Here is a 16,926-nt window from a genome sequence, read left to right on the forward strand (position 1 = left end):
CACCTGGGGAAACTTCAGCTGGATTTAGCATCTGGGTATCCAACTGGAAAGGCCTGCATGGGAGTGTCTTGTCAATGTAATTTGCATAACGGTTGCGGTCCTGCTGACGTCAAGGTCTCCTTGCAGCTTCAGGTCAGATCTAGTCCTGGAAGTAGTTCCTGTCACACAACAGTCCCACAGTCGCCCCACCACTCTTGCTTCCTACCCAGCTCCCGAAGCACCAGGAAGTGAAACAAAGCCCCGTGCCTCCAACTCACCCTTGTCCCTCTCATCCCATCCCCCAGGGCTCCACTTCCTCCTCCTCCTTTTCACCTTCCATCTCCTATCCTAAAGGGCTCCCAGAATGAGAACCAGAGGTGGTAAAAGCATGGAAGACATTATACAAAAGTGAGGTGATCTCCCCTTCCCCCTCCCACACCCCACCTCCAAGGTCTTTATTCCGTGTGTATCCACCAATGTAAGAAGAGGCAAACCATTTCTCACTCAAACTGAGATAACCTCTCTAATGCTGGAAATGTTTATCCAAAGAGTGGATTTACCACAGAGTCATATTTGAATCAGAAGTTTCATTGGGCAGTTTTACATAGTCCTAAGGGAAGGAAGACTTTTCTATCAAGGGTAAATTTCTCGGAGAAAAAGGGTCAACCTCTTGGGAAGGCTTTGGGAGCCATCTGTGTGGTCATTCATGGCCTCATTCTGACGTCCAAATTGTCCTGGGACCCTCCACTGGGGTTGGGGCAGTCCCAGATTTGGACCACCCTCCACTCCCACACCCGACCTCACACTCTCAGCTGTTTCACTGAATGTTGCATCAGGGATGGTGATGAAATCAGTGTCAGCGGATTTTACCCATGGATGCAACAGGCTGAAGGACCAGCCAGAGTCATTGACACTGTGCACCTTCAACTACGCAGAACTCCCTGACTTCCTAGCCATGGGGAAGGGACTGGGTGCTGAAATATCTAAGTTGGATTTCTAGCCTTTGCTTACACTGGTGTTCCCCACCCCCCCAAAATCACCTGAATCCCACAGAGCCCATGACACTTGAGCCACGAAGGCTGAAGAATCAGTTGGTTCTTAGCCACAGCTCTCTCTCCAGCAGCTCTCTAGCCTCCAGAGCGAGACCTGAAGTGAGGGAGCAATAATACCTTATGCTGAACTTATGTGGCTTCCCAGTTCGCAAAGTGTTTTCTTATACATTCTCTCCTAGTGGAAAAAACGCTTCCAACAGAGAAAAAGAAGCCCCTTTATTCTTAGGTTGAGGGCATCAGGTGGGAACCAAACTTCATTCCAAACTGAACTTGCCATTCTATTGTGAGATAAATGAATGCTTCTCTTTTGGTTTTTAACTCAGGCAGGAGGAGGTGAGGAAATCAGAGCTGGTTTGAAGGGAGGGAGAATATAGCTTTGAGAGGCAAAAAGATGAGGGAAAGGTTAAACAGGAAGGAACTTGAGACTTAATTCATTTAAATATTCATTACTCCAACCCCCCCCCCCCCGCAGCCACTTCGATTCCTGGAGAGCATTACACATAAGTCTCATCCCAGGCCTCCAGCCACAGCAACCACACGACTCATTTCCCCTGGGCTGAGGCTGCATACCTGGGCTCCCCAAGGAGAGGGATGATGCAGGGAGGGGAATCCCACCTGCTGTGAGTCACCTGCTAGTATAAAGGGCGGGTCTTACAATGCAGGGATCTTAAAAAGAGACTCAGACAAGGGGAGAAAATCTACAGGAAGCAGCTCAGAAACTTGGTGCACAACAGAGGGAACCAAACCAGAGACACACAGAACAGAGAGAATCAGGCTCAGAGCAAGGGGAAGTGGACAGAGATTCCACAGGGACTGCAAGGCACGGAGCCAGCCAGATTCGAGAAGCAGGCAACAAGATGTTGGGAAGCAGAGCTGTGATGCTGCTGCTGCTGGTGCTGCCCTGGACCACTCAGGGCCGGGCTGTGCCGGAGGGCAACAGCCCTGCCTGGGTTCAGGGCCAGCAGCTCTCACAGCAGCTCTGCACGCTGGCCTGGAGTGCACATCTGCCAATGGGACATGTGGTGAGTGGCAGCCTCTGGGACCAAACAGGAGCCCATCCAAACTCTCCAAGGCTGCAGTGGAAGACTGTGGCCTGGGGTGGAAGCTGGAGGGTTGAAGGCCATCAAGGGGTAAAAGAGGACAAGGGGGTTGGATTCCAGGGGGAGTCAGGGCCTGAGAATCCAGGTGGGGTTTGAAAGTACTTATTTCTTCATTCTTCTACCCCCTCCTCCATTCCAGGATCTACCAAGAGAAGAGGGAGAAGATGAAACTACAAATGGTGTCCCCCATATCCAGTGTGAGGATGGCTGTGATCCCCAAGGACTCAGGGACAACAGTCAGGTACTAAGATGAGGCTGAGCCACAAGGAAGAGGGGACTGGGGACAGAACTGGACACCATGGTGAATTTATAAAAGTTGTATTTGTCCTTGTCCATTCAGCCTTCCATAACCACCAACCACAGACTGCGTAATTTATAAACAAGAGACATTTATTTCTCACAGTTCTAGAGACTGAAAGTCTGAGATCAGGGTACCTGCATGGCTGAGTGAGAGCCCTCTTCCAGGTTGCAGACTTCATGTATCCTCACATTGTGGAAGGGATTAGGGAGTTCTGTGGGTCTCTTGTATAAGAGCAATAATCCAATTCATGAGGGCTCCATTCTCATGACCTAATTATCTCCCAAAGGTCCAAACTCCTAATGCCATCATGCTGGGGGTCATATGAATTCTGTGAGGACGCAAATATTCAGGTGTCAACCATGCCTAAGAATGGCAAACATCAGATGGGTCTTCGGTAAATAGAGTGATTAGAAGGTATCTGGTGTTTTTCATGGCTTTCTTTTCTGTCCAGTCCTGCTTGCAAAGGATCCACCAAGGCCTGGTCTTTTACGAGAAGCTGCTGGGCTCAGACATTTTCACCGGGGAGGCTTCTCTGCTCCCCCATGGCCCTGTGGGCCAGCTTCATGCCTCTTTGCTGGGCCTCAGGCAACTCTTGCAGGTATGAGCTAGGGATCTGGGGTGGGGAGGGCTTGCAGGTGTCAGGGCCTGGGGGTTGAAGGATCTAGAATCCTCTCTGATTGTGTCCTGTGTCATTTCAGCCTGAGGGTCACCACTGGGAGACTGAGCAGACTCCAAGCCCCAGTCCCAGCCAGCCGTGGCAGCGTCTTCTTCTCCGCCTCAAGATCCTTCGCAGCCTCCAGGCCTTTGTGGCTGTAGCTGCCCGGGTCTTTGCCCATGGAGCAGCAACCCTGAGCCCCTAAATCCAACAGCTTAAGGGTGGCACCCAGACCTCCATGGCTCAGCAATGCTACAACGAATCTATCAGCTTAGACACCTGTGAGCCCACAAGTTAATCAGTTTAGTAATTTTATGGGGACTTGCTCTGTTGAAAAATTACCAATACTGACTGACTTACGATGCTGCCTTAGGACAAGGTTGAATATTTATTACATGGGAAGGGAAATTTGGGGATTATTTATCCTCGTAGTGGTTTGGGGAGGAGGATTATTTATTATATTTATAATGAATTATGTACTTTTTTCAATAAAGACTTATTTATGTGGATAGCTGAGTCTACTTTCTAGGCTTGTTGGGAAAAAGAAAAAATGGAAAAACAGGGCCAAAGCACTACAAAATATAGCCTTCTACTCTGCAGGGCTATGGTGGAGAGGGATCTTTCCTCATGACTCCCTGGGATGTAGAGTAAATGGGATCTTTTTGGCCTTAATCCCTATATGGCTAAGCAAGTTGAATGAGATCACAGAAGGTTGTGATTAGGAAGCAGGGCTCCGAAGTGTGGCCCTCTTGCTCCCTGACCCAGGGTTTCCTTCCCTGCTTTCTTAGCCAAGAGTATATATTTCACCAAAGACAGTAGTCCCAATCACTACAGGATCAGAAGTTCTGAGCAGAAAGGGCATCCCAGGAAGATGAAGTGTGCACCAGGTTAGCCTTATCAGCTACAAAAATGTTGAAATCCTTCTGTACTAAAAAGCCACTGCCCTGAGCCCTCCAAGTACCTCTGAACTGTCCTGGCCTGCCCCCGAATCCCTATACCTCCCAGCACAGCAGGCAGCCTCCAGGATCCTTGGAACTATGGCCAACATCTGTTCTGATTCATTGGTGACTCTTTCTTACCCATATTATGCTTCCACCTCTCATTCCAAATCCCAGGGTTAATCCAGCTTTGAAGGGGCACATGCCTGATTTCACATCCTTATGATGTGAGGGGTAGGATAGGCAAAACATATGGAAATAACAGAAGAAACGTAGTTCCTAGTAGTCAGAAGGAATCAGGGGCCCATCCGTGTAGAAATGGCTGGATTGGAAGATGTAAGTTTCGTCCATGTTGTTCTGGCTCGCCAACAGTGGGTCACCATTTGGCATGATTTCATCAATCTTCATACTGTTTCTGAAGACTAGATAGTCCAGAGAAAAAGTCAGGCCCTGATCTTAGGCAAGGAGTTCCCAAACCAGCAGGAAAAAAGGGGGGTGGGGGGAAGGCAGCAGAGGCCTGGCCTGAGAGGTCAGGCAAGGGGAGGCATGTACATTTCCTAATAAAAGCAACCCCAGGGAAATAAGCCTTTCTCCAATAAGGAGCTTAGAGCACAGCCTTTTTCTGTAATGGGTGAGGGAGGGGAGATGGGAAAGGGAATGTGTCCCCTCTTCCCTAGCCGCATCTCATCACTTAGTTTCTGGGTTTTTTGGTGGTGGGGGGGGAATAATTAGGTTTGTTTGTTTGTCTGTCTATATTTAATGGAGGTACTGGGGATTGACTCTAGAACCTCATGCATGCTAAGCATCTAAGCATGCACTCTACCCCTGAACTATACCCTCCCCCTCATCACTTACTTTCCATTTCCTCAGTGTTCAAGTGTCTCAGATCGTGGGGCAAATCCGGCTCTGGCACTGGCTGTGAAATACGCGCTAGAAGAGGCTCCTCTTTCAGTCTGGGTCCTGGGCTTGGCTCTGGGACGCTCTGGGACACCTCATTTAGTGTGGGCTCCAACACGGGCTCCAGAGGGGACTCCAGGGCTGGCCCCAGATCCAGCCCTGTCTCCAGCAGCGGCTCCAAGTCCAGGCCCAGCCCTGACTCTGTCCCTGGTACCAGCCCCAGATCCAACTCCAATGACTCCAGTTCTGGCTCCAACTTCAGCTCTGGCGGTTGCTGCAGCTCATCCACCTGTCTAGACACCCCAGTACAGAGAGAAGCAGGGCTCAGTGGTTTAGGTGAAGTGGAGAATGGTAGAGCAAGCAGAGGCTATCTCTCTAGTCGAAAAAGGCAACAGAGCAGATGGCTTAAGAGCCCCGGCTTTGGAGTTAGGCTTACCAGAATTTAAATCATATTATTTACTAGTTTGGTGACGTTAGGCAAAGTGACCTAACCTCTCTGAGCCTCAGATTTATCATCTGTAAAAAGGCAACAATACCTCATAGTACTTGAGAGGCAGCATGATGGTTAAAAGCAGGGCTTTGGAAATTGACAGACCTGGATCACTGATTAGCCATGTACCTTGGACATGCCACTTCAACGCACTAAACCTCAGGTTTCTCAGATGAAAACAGTTAATAACAGTGTCTTCTGCCTCATAGGACTATTAAGAAGATTCAATAAATGAGAAAATGAACACAAAGCATTTAGCCCAGTGCCTGGCACATAGTAAACTTTCATTAAATGTGGCTGTTATCATTACTGACTCAGATGGGTTCCCATATGGATTAAATGAAAAAAATGTTCTAAAAAAATCTAGTACCATGCTTGGCATCAAGTAAGTGCCCATTAACAGCAGTGATGATGACCATTTTTTAAAATGTGGGTACTGGAGATTGAGCTCAGGACCTTATTGTGCATGCTAGGCATTCACTCTACCACTGAGCTATACCCCCCGCCCCCAACCCCCTGCCGATCAGGACCATTATTATCAGAGAACCCTTGCAGAGACAACCTAAGGATGGCAGCAGGAACATAGAGAGGAGAGAGACCAGAAGACCAGGAAAAAACCTAGAGGGTTGGAGAGTATGGGTCAGTAGGAGAGAAGGCTGGAGAGACAGGAACTGGGCAGGTTTGGGTCACTCTATGAGCCAAAGAGGGTTAGGGAGGATGGGTGAAGAGTTCATAGCTCACCTGTTAGAGACCACAATGAGCTTATGCTTCAGGTATTTATTCCGTTCCTGGAGATTAACTGTGGGGAACAGACACAGGAGGAGGGGGAGGTCAGTGGATTGGGCACATAGCCCCTGGGTCCCCCAGTGCAGACAGTCCTGACAGTCACGTCTCCCAGCTAACTAGCAGTGTCCCATGGACAAATCCTTTAATTTCTCTGGAAATCGGTTTTTCCACGTTGGAAGGATGGAGTTGGATTTGTGGATGCCTGTGAATCTCTGCAATCTTCCAGTGACGCATATCAATGATCCTCACCTTTCTCCTGTTGGTAGCAGCCAAAAGCCTCATCCCGGGGGATTCTGGGGTAGAGGAAGCGTAGTGGGTTCTCAGGTATGTTCTCCTCGGTGAGCAGCTGGTAGTGGCTGATGATTTTGGTCAGCGGGAGTGACTGCAGCACCTCCTTGGTGAAGGGCTGCACAGAGTATATGAGCACCTTATCTGGAGAGTGGATATAGGAACAAGCAGGCTTGAGGGAAGAGGCTCCCCAACCCCAAACCTGCCAAGGGATTCAGGACAGAGCCAGGGAAGCCAAGGGCAGGCAGCGAGGCCGAAGGGAGAGGCTGTGGGAATGGCAGGGCAGAGCAGCTGACCATCATCTTGGTGCTCCACCCAGGAGCAGGTAATGCCCCCTTCCGATGTTTCACTGAAGCGCAGCAGAAAGGTGCCAGAGATGGTCTTCTTCAGCAGCCGGCGCTCCTGGCTTCGGCTCACAAAGCCCATGATGCGTCTGCAGCACAGAGAGCAGCTGTGAGGCCCTCTTGTCTCTCTGCTCCCCTTGTACAGGGAAAGGGTGCCAGGTTTTGGCCCTGGCACTGCCAAACTGTTACAAACTTTTCCATGTTGGCCAAGTCACTTAGCTTTCCTGACAACATCCATCTCCCAGGGTTGGAAGAGGTGTGAAGATTCAGCGAGGTCACACAGCGAAAAGCATCTTGTAAAAGGCAGAGTGCCACACAAATGAGCAGGCAGTGTGGAGGAAAGAGCATAGGCTTAGGGTCAGAGAGGCCTGAGTTCAAATCCCAACTCTGCCCCTTGCATGAGTCATTTAACGTCTCTGAGCCTTCATTTCCTCACTTGAGGGTGGCAACACCCATCACTCAGCAGGGTTGTAAGAATTATGTGACAGAATTCAGAAAGAGCACTCAGCAGGCTCTGGAACACAGTGCATGCTTGACTAATGCTGGCTACGAGACTATTATTGCAAACGTGGTGGAGTGTGACCTTGCACCAGTTTTTGCTTTCTCCCCCTATTTGCCACATGAGGGCGCACAGAGTCCACTCTCAAGCCCAGAAAGGCACCTGGGCCTTGAGAAGGGTGGGGGCGGCGGGGCAGGTGGAGAGAGGCCTAAGGCCTTACCCATCTTTCCAGAGATCCTTCAGGTGGTCATGGACCAGGTCCAGAATCTTGTCAAGCCACGTCCAGAACGGTAGCTTGCCAGGGGGGCTCTCTCGCTGAAGGAGGAAGGGAAAGACGGGAAGAAATGTGGAGTTGCTCCTGGTGAAAGGAAGGGCTAGTAACTGGATGGGGCGTCAGGGTCTAGCTGCACAGGATGCAGGGAGTTACCTTAGTGAAGTCAGCCCAGGACAAAAATGCATCCTCAGTCCTGGAGTGATGCCCTGTGTGCAGACAGACAGTTCAGATGACGGGAGGAGGCAGATAGGAAGGAGGGTGGGGGCACTAAGGCTGTGGAAAGGCTGAGAGAAAAGGAGAACGTTTGTACCAAACAGCTTATCCCTCAGCATGCCGAGCTGGTCTGGGTCGAGGCCTCGGCCAATGTAGGAGGAGAACTGCCAGCTAAGAGCGGGGCCCAGCAAGCTCCAGGGGGCCTTGGGGGGGCCGGAGAAGAACAGCTGATTCTGCAGAGGCGGGAGGGACAGGCTGGCTCAGAAGCAGTGCCCTCATGCCCCACTTCAACTCCCCTCTTGGCCACCCTTCACCTGTTGGCCCCATCTCCTACCTGGGGGTCTGAGCTGAGCAGATTGAACCACAGAACTGAAGCCCAAGCAATTGAGAGTTGGTTCATGTTAGAAATAATCACCACAGGGAGGGTGTCCGTCTGGGGAGGAGATAGGAATCACAGAAGAGGGATGTAATGCTTCCAGCTGCAGACATTTGGTAAGGGCCAGGTAATACCCCACCCTAAGAGGTTTCTGCTTCACCCCTCCTTATGCTTTCCCCCCAGTGTGTTTCATTTTCACTTACTTTCAGTTCCTGCTTCAGACCCTGATAGGTGTATTTGACTGTGAAGCTGATAATGTGCAGTTCCTCTGTCACGCCCAGTGGCCCCTGGGACAGCCCAAGATACAGTGATCAGAGAGCCCTTTGGCAAATTTCTCCTGCCCCCCAACCATCTGTCCAGGCCTCACCTTATTGCTGCCCTTTCCTGAACCACCTGAACGCTGCTCCATCAGATTCTGTGAGTTGAGGGGAAGGAGAGGGAATCCTTGAGTGGGACCCCAGGGCCCCTGGAACCCTTGCTGGTACCCTCAGGACTTCCCAAGGCCTGGGAACTTCTCCCAGCCTGTTCCATTGGACTAGAAGCTTAAGATTCCATCCCTTCTTACCAGATAGTTGAAGTCCCAAATTAAGCCCTGACTCTGCCCTTTCTCGGGGGTCAAAGTTTTCTGTTTTGAGGTCAGAATGTTGAACTTCCGGAAGCTATTGCAGGAGGAAGAAGACATATGGAGGTCAGGAGTGGAGTTACTCTAAAAACTCAGCAGGAAAACAACAAAAGCTCCACTTCATTTCAGATCTCCCCTCCTCCCTCTGTCCACACACCACCCGAAATCAACCTCCTCCTTGTTTGTGCCCCCATCAGGGCTGCCACATGTGGTTGTGCAGGTCATGCAGTACACAAATGTTTGCAGGCAGCGTTCCTGTCAGGCACCTACCCTTGTGATTCGGGAGGATTCCTGAAAAAAAATACAAAAAAAAATCAATGGTAGCAAAATAGTATAGAAGTTAGGAATTTGATTATGGGGATCAGAAAGACCTGGGTTCAAACCCAAACCTGCAGCTCACTAGCTATATGGCCTTGCGCTAGAAACACAAATTCTCTGAATTTGTTTCCTCATTTGAATGGTGCATTGATAATACCTAACACATGGGGTTCCTGTGACAACTAAATTGAGTAGTGGACAAGCTGTGTGTCACACAGTAAGCGCTCAACAAAAAGGATGAGTTATTTCTATGAGGCAGGAATGGAAGGGGGAGAACATCCCTCGAGCCCTGTTGTGGAGAGTAGGGGTCTCCTCCAACCCACCACCCCATGTCCTGGCCACCCTTTAGTCCCACCCTTCACCCACCCCAACTTACCTGTCAATGGAGACTTCCGCGGTCAGAGACTCATTGCCTTCCTGGAGTCTCACCAGCAGCCTGCGGGGGAGGGAGGTAGATGGGAGAAAGTGGACAACCTCAATCTCCTGGATAGACCAGATATTTGAAAAAGATAAGGGAAGAGAATGGAAAAGGTAAGTGGATTGAAGAGAAAAGAGAAAAGAAACACCCAAGGGTAGGAAGATTTGTAAAGCCAGAAAGCAAACAGTGCCGGGGCTAGAAAAAGGAAACAGGGGTGAGTTCTGGAATGCCAACCTTGTTCGGACAGTGAACTTGCTCCCCGTCTTGAGGATGAGGGGTCGATGGGGAGTTTGAGGCATACAAGGCTGGGTTTCCACTACCAACGCTCTGGGGAGAGAGATGTGGCGAGAATACACGTAGGTCAGTATCTGTAAGGGTGGCTCCCCTGATTCCTTCCCTCTGGCCTCCCTCAAGTCCCTCCCTGGCCTCTAGACCTGTGGAGCAGACGCTGCAGCAGCTCTGTGACCTGGGCCTTCCTCAGGTCCACCCCATTCTTCAGAGGGTCGTCCTGATAGCTAACCATGCCACTCAACCCCTTCAGCTCCTTCAGCAGCTGCCTCAGGTGAAACAACAGCTTTGCTCCAGCTGTGAACCTGGGTGACAGAATCCAAGGGAGAGAGAGCCCATGGGTGTCCCAGAACCCCCAAACAGACTTCAGGAGCTCTTCTTTAACTATGGGGAGAGTCAGAAATTGAGACGAAAACGTAACCCAGGAAGCAAATGAAAGATTATTCAACATGGTTCATAATCCAAGAAATGAAAATTGAAGCTATTTTTACATATAAAACTGCTAAGAGATTTATTAACATAATAAACCTAACTTTCATATGATGCTTGATATGTACTACTTATTCTGAGTGCTTTGTACATATTCATGAATTTAATCCTTACAACTATCCCATGAGATAGGTACTATTATTATCCCCATTTTACAGATGATAAAGCTAAGGCACAGAATGATTAAGTGACTTAAAACTAGTAAGGGATAAAGTTGTATGTGATCCCAGGCAGTCTGGCTGCACAATCCACACTTTTAACTTCTGTATTTTACTTTCCCTATAATGAAAAAAAAAATATTGGGCAACGTGGTGACAGGAAAAGAATCATCCACTATATATAAGCAAACAGACAGAGATAGCAGTTTGGAACTATTTTTTTTTAAAGCCGCAAAAAGTGTGCATACATTTTGGAGTATTCCATTTCTAAGATATATCTGAAAGAAATAATCAGACAAATGGACAAAGATAAATGTACAAGGAAGTTCATAGTTTTGTTATTTGTAATAGCAAAATTAGAAACAATTGATATTGGGAATATAAATTATGGCATATTCACATGATGGAATACTATGCAACCATTAAAAACAATGATACAGGCTCAAATTTTTAACATTAAAAAATGTCCAAGAATATTAAATTAAAAACAATTACAGGATAGTACATATATGATATAATTTGACTTCTGTCTAAAATAGATGTGTATTTGTATATATGCATAGGGTAAATCTGGAAAAATGTATTCAAAAGCATTAATTGTGGGTACCTCTGCACAATCAGATTATGCAGATGGGGAATTTTTACTTTTTTTACCTTTTAAGTTGTCTGAAAATTTTTCAACTGGTTTGCATTATATTTATGATCAGAAAAAGCAAGAAACCTTTGTATTAAAAACAATGAAACAAAGAAACAACACAATGACAGCACCACCACCACCAACATAAAAAGGTATATACTTTAACCCAGGAATACTACTTCTGGTAACTTACATTACAGAAATAACTAGGGATGTAAAGAAAGATGTAGCTATGAGGTTACTTATTACAGCACTGTTTAAAATAGTAAGAAATCATTCACAGGCCATAGTTTGCCAACACCTGTAGAAGATAGTGAATATAGATGCAACTGTAATGTAAATACTTATCCTGTACCCTAAGCCCTATTCATCTGTTTTCAATTTACCTGAACTGTTGTGGTATATTTTTAATAGTTTAAATTATAATGAATTTTCTCACGAGAAAATATTTAACTAGGTATTTCTGGAATATGTTGAAGGACACATTAGTTATTTTTTCTACACCACAATAAAATTAATTTAAAATAAAGAGTTTGCTGGAAAACAATAGCAAGAAATTAAAAACAATCTAAATGTCAAAATATAGGAGCTCATTAATTAAATTATGTTACTTCCACGTAGGGAACTATGATGCAGCCATTAAAAGTAACACAGATGGTGGGGAGGATCTAGCTCAGTGGTAAAGTGCATGCTTAGCATGCACGAGGTCCTGGGTTCAAACCCCAGTACCTCCATTAAAAAAATATATAAATAAACTTAATGACCCCCTCTTCCCAAAAAGTAAAAATAAAAAAAAGTAACATGAGTAAATACAATATACTGCTAAGTTAAAAACAAACAAACATACAGATCTCAAAATGGTATGAACAGTATGATTCTATTTTTGTTTAATAATATTATAGTAGCTACACCTGGATATTAAAGTAATAGATAATCTTCCTTCTTTTCTTTTCTTTTTCTGTTTTTGGCTTTATATTCATTTTGCTGAAAAAAAAGTAAAAAGATATTTCTCGGATGATTAAACAGGAAGTAGAAATCAGACTGTGGATCAGTCCATTACTTTCTCCAAGCAAAGACTGGGCTCCATGCTGCCTGGGTGGTGAGAATGAAGAGCAGAGCTGCAGCCAGACAAGGGCAGGGATCATTCTAGGGAGCAGAGATTAAGGAGGGAAATACCTCTTGTCATATACAGGGCGTTATAACCTACAAAGCACAGAGAGGTAGTTAAGACTAGGGCTGGGTAAGCATGAGGGGAGGGAGGTGCCTCTCACCACTTCTCCAGCTGCTCCAACCCTCCATCCAGTGGGGCTCCAATGCAGGCTTTCTGCTGCTGGACTTTCCACTCCTCCAACTTGGGCAGCAGCAGGTCGACCAGGGTAGTTAATCGGCCTAGCAGAGCTTTGGAGGCATCCAGCACCTCCTAGGAAAGACATAAAGTGAGTACTGAGCACCTCTCACCATCACCCTCCACCATCTAACTAAAGATGAAGAGACAAAGAAGCCAAGGCTAGGAGGCCAGGGCTCCCAGATCCTTCATTTTCCCCAGTTCCCTGCTGCCCACTCCCTCTGTCTTCTGCCTCCCACCTTTCTCCTTTTGTCCAGTTCATTGAGAGTTTCCTGCAGAATTTGCTGCTGTCTGGTCTGATGGGGGTCCAAAGAGGGTGTCCTCGCTGGATGGCAGGAGCAGGAGTGAGAAAAGTGTGCAGACCTAAGGCTCCTCCCCCTCTCCTTCCCAACCTAGACCTCAATCGGAGTCAGGAGAGGGGAATTTTGAAGAGAAAAGAAGGGGAACCAAGAAGAGCACAGGCACACCTGGGCCCTCGGGCGAATTCTGAATGGCCTTGCTAGAACCAGAAGCTGACTTAATCTGCTAAGGCAGCTTCCCAAGCATCTCCTCCAACATTCATTAGCTGTCCCTCAGCCACACCTCCAGCCCAACCTCTACAATGTACCCTGGCACTTTTAGCTTGGCACGACAGCAGGACCACAACCAGTGAGACATAGCCAAAGGTGCCTGTTGCCTACTGAAGCTTTTCCCTGCTGCTCTCTTCCACCCTTGACCTCCCAGTAGGCTCCTTTCTCCCATCCCTCTATGTGCTTCCTACCTGAGGTCTGGGTCTTATATCGGAAGCAGAAGACATCTTGCTGGTCTTTCAGTTGGCTGATGGATTTCACCAGCTTCTGCAGAGGAGATGAGACCCAGATGAGGCTGCTCCAGTGGAAAGAGGCAGGCTGAGCCCTGCCCACCCTGGCTCTTGCCACATCTACCAACCTCCATCATCGTCCTTAATTCCAGGATCCGGGTTTCAATCTCATGCTGCTGGCTCTCCCCGGGTGCTTCAAGGGCTTGCTCTCCTTGCTCCTGAAATAAGAGGCTCTGAGTACATTTCAACTCTGACCTTTCATCCCTGAAATCCAGGCCGGAGATTACATCACAGGATGTGGAGTGATATTGTTCTGAGACAAATTTCCTGAGTTTTTTGCATGGTCCCTCTCTACTCCAGGAGCTTTCAGCATCACCACCAAATTGCTCTCACCAACTGAGCCCTCTGAGCCCTCTGAGCCTGGGTCAGAATTCTTTTCTCTTCCAGAAGGAGATTAAAGATCATCTCAGCCAACTGGGTAGGGCCCTGGGGAAAGGCCTGCAGTAGGAAAAGAAAAAGGATTCATTTAACTCAACTGCCATCAATGAACTACCATCTTAGATCCTCCCCAACAGTGACCTCAGTATTTCCCTCTCCTTCAGGGTCCCAAGCCCTACCCCTTTTCACTACTGGTCTCTCCAACCCTAGCCTCCTCCCAACAGGATCACCTAGACTGCTCTTCTCTCTGCCAGTGATCTCCAAAGTCGAGGCACTGTCCCCTTTTCCCCAGATCTTCCTCCATCCCTTTGAACCTCCAGATCCTGTTCCATGTTCCATACCCTAAAATGTACTCCTCTACACTCAGCTCCCATTCCTACTTTGTTATTCCCAGCTCCTCCACATACCTGAATGTCCCGACAGAATTTTCGCAAGTTGTGCTGTAACAAAAAACGCTCACAGTCCTGGCTGCAGCGGCCACACTCATAGTTCAGTTGGTCCAAGAAGTGGAAGAATAGCATATTAGCCTTGGAATCATCATTGCCCAGTGCAGCTTCCTGCCTGGGGACCAGGAAGGACAAGAATTAGTATCTCTGCAGGGTTTCTACTATCTTGAGGCCTCCCAACTCCTTTTTGCCCCTGATGTCTCCAGGATCCTGGGGGCTCAGAAGAAAGAAATCACTTTCCTCATCCCCTCAACTACCTAATGGCCTTACCAGTTCTGGTCTTCAATCCAGACAGCCAAGTATTGCCGAATGTCCACTGGCAGGAGGCAATCAGAGTAGAGCTGGTGCAACTGATCCTGAAATGGGCTGTCAAGATTCTGCAGCATCTCCCACTGCGCCATTTGGGGCCTGAGCCTGAAGGATGCAGGTTTCCAATTGGAAATTTGGCTGGACTAAATCATTCATAGTCTCGTGATTGTTTATTATTACAAATTAAAAAAAAATTTTCCCTTTTTTTTTTAGGAGAGGAGATAATTACTTATTTTTTAAGTGGGGGTACTGGGGATTGAAACCAGGACCTTGTGCATGCTAGGTAGGCACTCTACCACTGAGCTATCCCCTCCCCTAAAAACATTTTTATATAGACTTGATTCATTTAGAGCAGTTTCAGGTTCACAACAGAATTGAGCAGAAAATACAGAGTTCGCACATAACCCTCCCCACAAATTAAAAAATTTTAAATTATACAGGTAAGAAGAAAAATTAGTCTAGATTGCCCCACCCACCCCCAATCTTGGTCCTTTCCCCTCCTCTCCGGAGGTAACCAGTATTATCAGTTTGGTACACATTCTTCCAGGGAGTACTATTTAAGAGCTCCAATATGTAGGCCTTTTTGTTTCAGTGGTAATTTTCAAACACAACAAAGTAGAGGGACTAGCACAAGGATCATCCATGTACCCATCATCCAGCTTCAACGAACATTAATGATATTTCTACCATCTTTATTTCATCTATCTCCCCCAATGAATTGATTTTAAATTTATCTGTTTGTGTTTGTATTCATTTATGCCAGAGTGTTTAAAGATTGGTCCTAAGTATTTACTTCAGCATTATCCCTGCTGGCCCCACGGCTTTGCCAGGGGCTAAAACCTCCTTGAACATAAGTTACACCCTATAAACTGCTCTCCATGTTGGAAGGAGGAGCTCCATTCTAGAAGATGCTTAAATACTGTGCAAGGGTATTTAATCTCAATTCCTAAGATTTTGACATTTTTATGGCCTCAGTCAATCTCTGATTCTTCAAGTGGATTATCAACTTTGTGAGAACTTTCACTCAAAACTGGCTTTTGCCTGTCACCAAGCAGGCTGGGTGGAGAATCTTTGCCTACCTTTCCCCGCCCACTGCCATCTGTCTGTTTAGGAAATCAAAACTTCTTGCAGCCTGAGCCTAACAGAAAAGAATAAACACCCACATCTGTGGTCTAAAAAGAGGTCACACGACTTTATTACAGATCAAATGCTTGGGGTGGGAGAGATTCTTTTCTACCAGAGTTAATAATAATGAGATAGATGCCTTTCTACCTCTGGGAAGTAGAAACAGGGAAAGGAAAGGATTGGCCAGGGGCTCCTATTTTTCATTTTAATTCTTTTAGGGTTAACTTGACTTTTTAAACTATGTACTTGTATTTTTATTTTTTTCAATTTCAGGTACTGGGAGTTGAACCCAGGACCTCCTCCGTGCTAGGAACGCATTTCTACCACTGAGCTATACCCTCCCCCCAGGTATACCTGTACTGTTTTTAAAAAACAAATGACGAGGCCCCAATTCCCCAGGAACTAATCGGCTGACATTAAAAGAGCAAGGCGGGAAGTAAACCGTGAGGTTTAAATATGAAAAACAAAAACAGAAAACCTGGTCTTCCCAAATACATTGCAAATACCGAGGTTAAGGACTGTAAATTCATTTTTCTCCAGTTATCCGTCATGTTCTCAGGCACATATTGCGTGCTCAACAAGCTATTCTGAAATGAACTGCATTTTATATGTGACCTTAGGCAAATCGTTTCACCTTCCTATACCTTACACTTTAACAAATAATGATACATTTAGGCATTGTTTTTTGGGGGGTTAGGATCAAAAATAACACAGACCAGAAGGTAAAAGCGTTGGCTAAGACACTGAGTCAGTGCAACAATGCCAGGTTTCGGGTCTTGGAAGTTACAGGGTGTTTGGGGAGGTGGGCTTTGGGGTTGGGGACCTAAGTTGGACAGGAGGATGCAGCAGGCGACAGCTCCTATTTCAACCTGGGGACAGAGTCTTGACTCCTTCCGGGCGTACCCAACCAGAGCCTGCCTCCCTTCACAAGGAGAAACTCGCGCCTCCACCCTCACCCCTGAGCGCCCTCTTAGGGATCGTACCTGGTCAGGGTCTCAGCCCCCGCTTCCTCCAGTAGCTCCGGTGCAGGCTTCCGGTCCCCAGAGGGAGCTCCGGCACCAGGACCTCCTGCGACGCCCTTGGCTTCGGCCCGCCTCTCGGGACCGCCCCCTGTCGCAAGCTTCTGTGAGCTGCTGAACCTCAAAACTCGCCATTCCCAGCTGGGCACCCGGACACTGGCTGCCATTCAGCCCGTTTCTTCACCAGGCTGTGAGCTCATTGGTGCCAGCACAACTCCTCCCTCTCCGCGGGGCGGGACAAGCTGAGCCGAAACCACACCTCCAGCCGCGGCGATTGGTAGAAAAGCTCAAGTGAGCCCCGGGCCTCCGGAGGGAGGAGTCCA

The 16,926-nt window shown here is 47.5% G+C and overlaps 2 protein-coding genes across 2 annotated transcripts; one reads left to right on the plus strand and one right to left on the minus strand.

Moving 5' to 3' along the window:
* The first annotated feature begins 1,229 nt into the window (after positions 1-1,229).
* On the plus strand, positions 1,230-3,292 carry LOC140700015 (interleukin-23 subunit alpha). The gene is made up of 4 exons (XM_072972490.1): positions 1,230-2,053; positions 2,271-2,372; positions 2,884-3,030; positions 3,131-3,292. The coding sequence occupies exons 1-4, from the start codon at positions 1,889-1,891 to the stop codon at positions 3,290-3,292; spliced, it is 576 nt and encodes a 191-aa protein (XP_072828591.1). The 5' UTR covers positions 1,230-1,888.
* Positions 2,501-16,714, minus strand: LOC140700014 (signal transducer and activator of transcription 2). The gene is made up of 24 exons (XM_072972489.1): positions 16,568-16,714; positions 14,421-14,564; positions 14,112-14,265; positions 13,660-13,764; positions 13,395-13,484; positions 13,228-13,303; positions 12,707-12,792; positions 12,394-12,542; positions 9,985-10,143; positions 9,785-9,877; positions 9,509-9,568; positions 9,085-9,105; positions 8,758-8,851; positions 8,560-8,607; positions 8,396-8,479; positions 8,151-8,249; positions 7,914-8,049; positions 7,757-7,809; positions 7,550-7,644; positions 6,783-6,919; positions 6,448-6,630; positions 6,154-6,211; positions 4,881-5,215; positions 2,501-4,447 (listed from the first exon to the last, which is right to left on the minus strand). The coding sequence occupies exons 2-24, from the start codon at positions 14,549-14,551 to the stop codon at positions 4,305-4,307; spliced, it is 2,589 nt and encodes an 862-aa protein (XP_072828590.1). The 5' UTR covers positions 14,552-14,564; positions 16,568-16,714; the 3' UTR covers positions 2,501-4,304.
* Positions 16,715-16,926: the final 212 nt, after the last annotated feature.

Source organism: Vicugna pacos, chromosome 12 (assembly GCF_048564905.1).
Source record: "Vicugna pacos chromosome 12, VicPac4, whole genome shotgun sequence".
Taxonomy (NCBI): Eukaryota; Metazoa; Chordata; class Mammalia; order Artiodactyla; family Camelidae; genus Vicugna; species Vicugna pacos.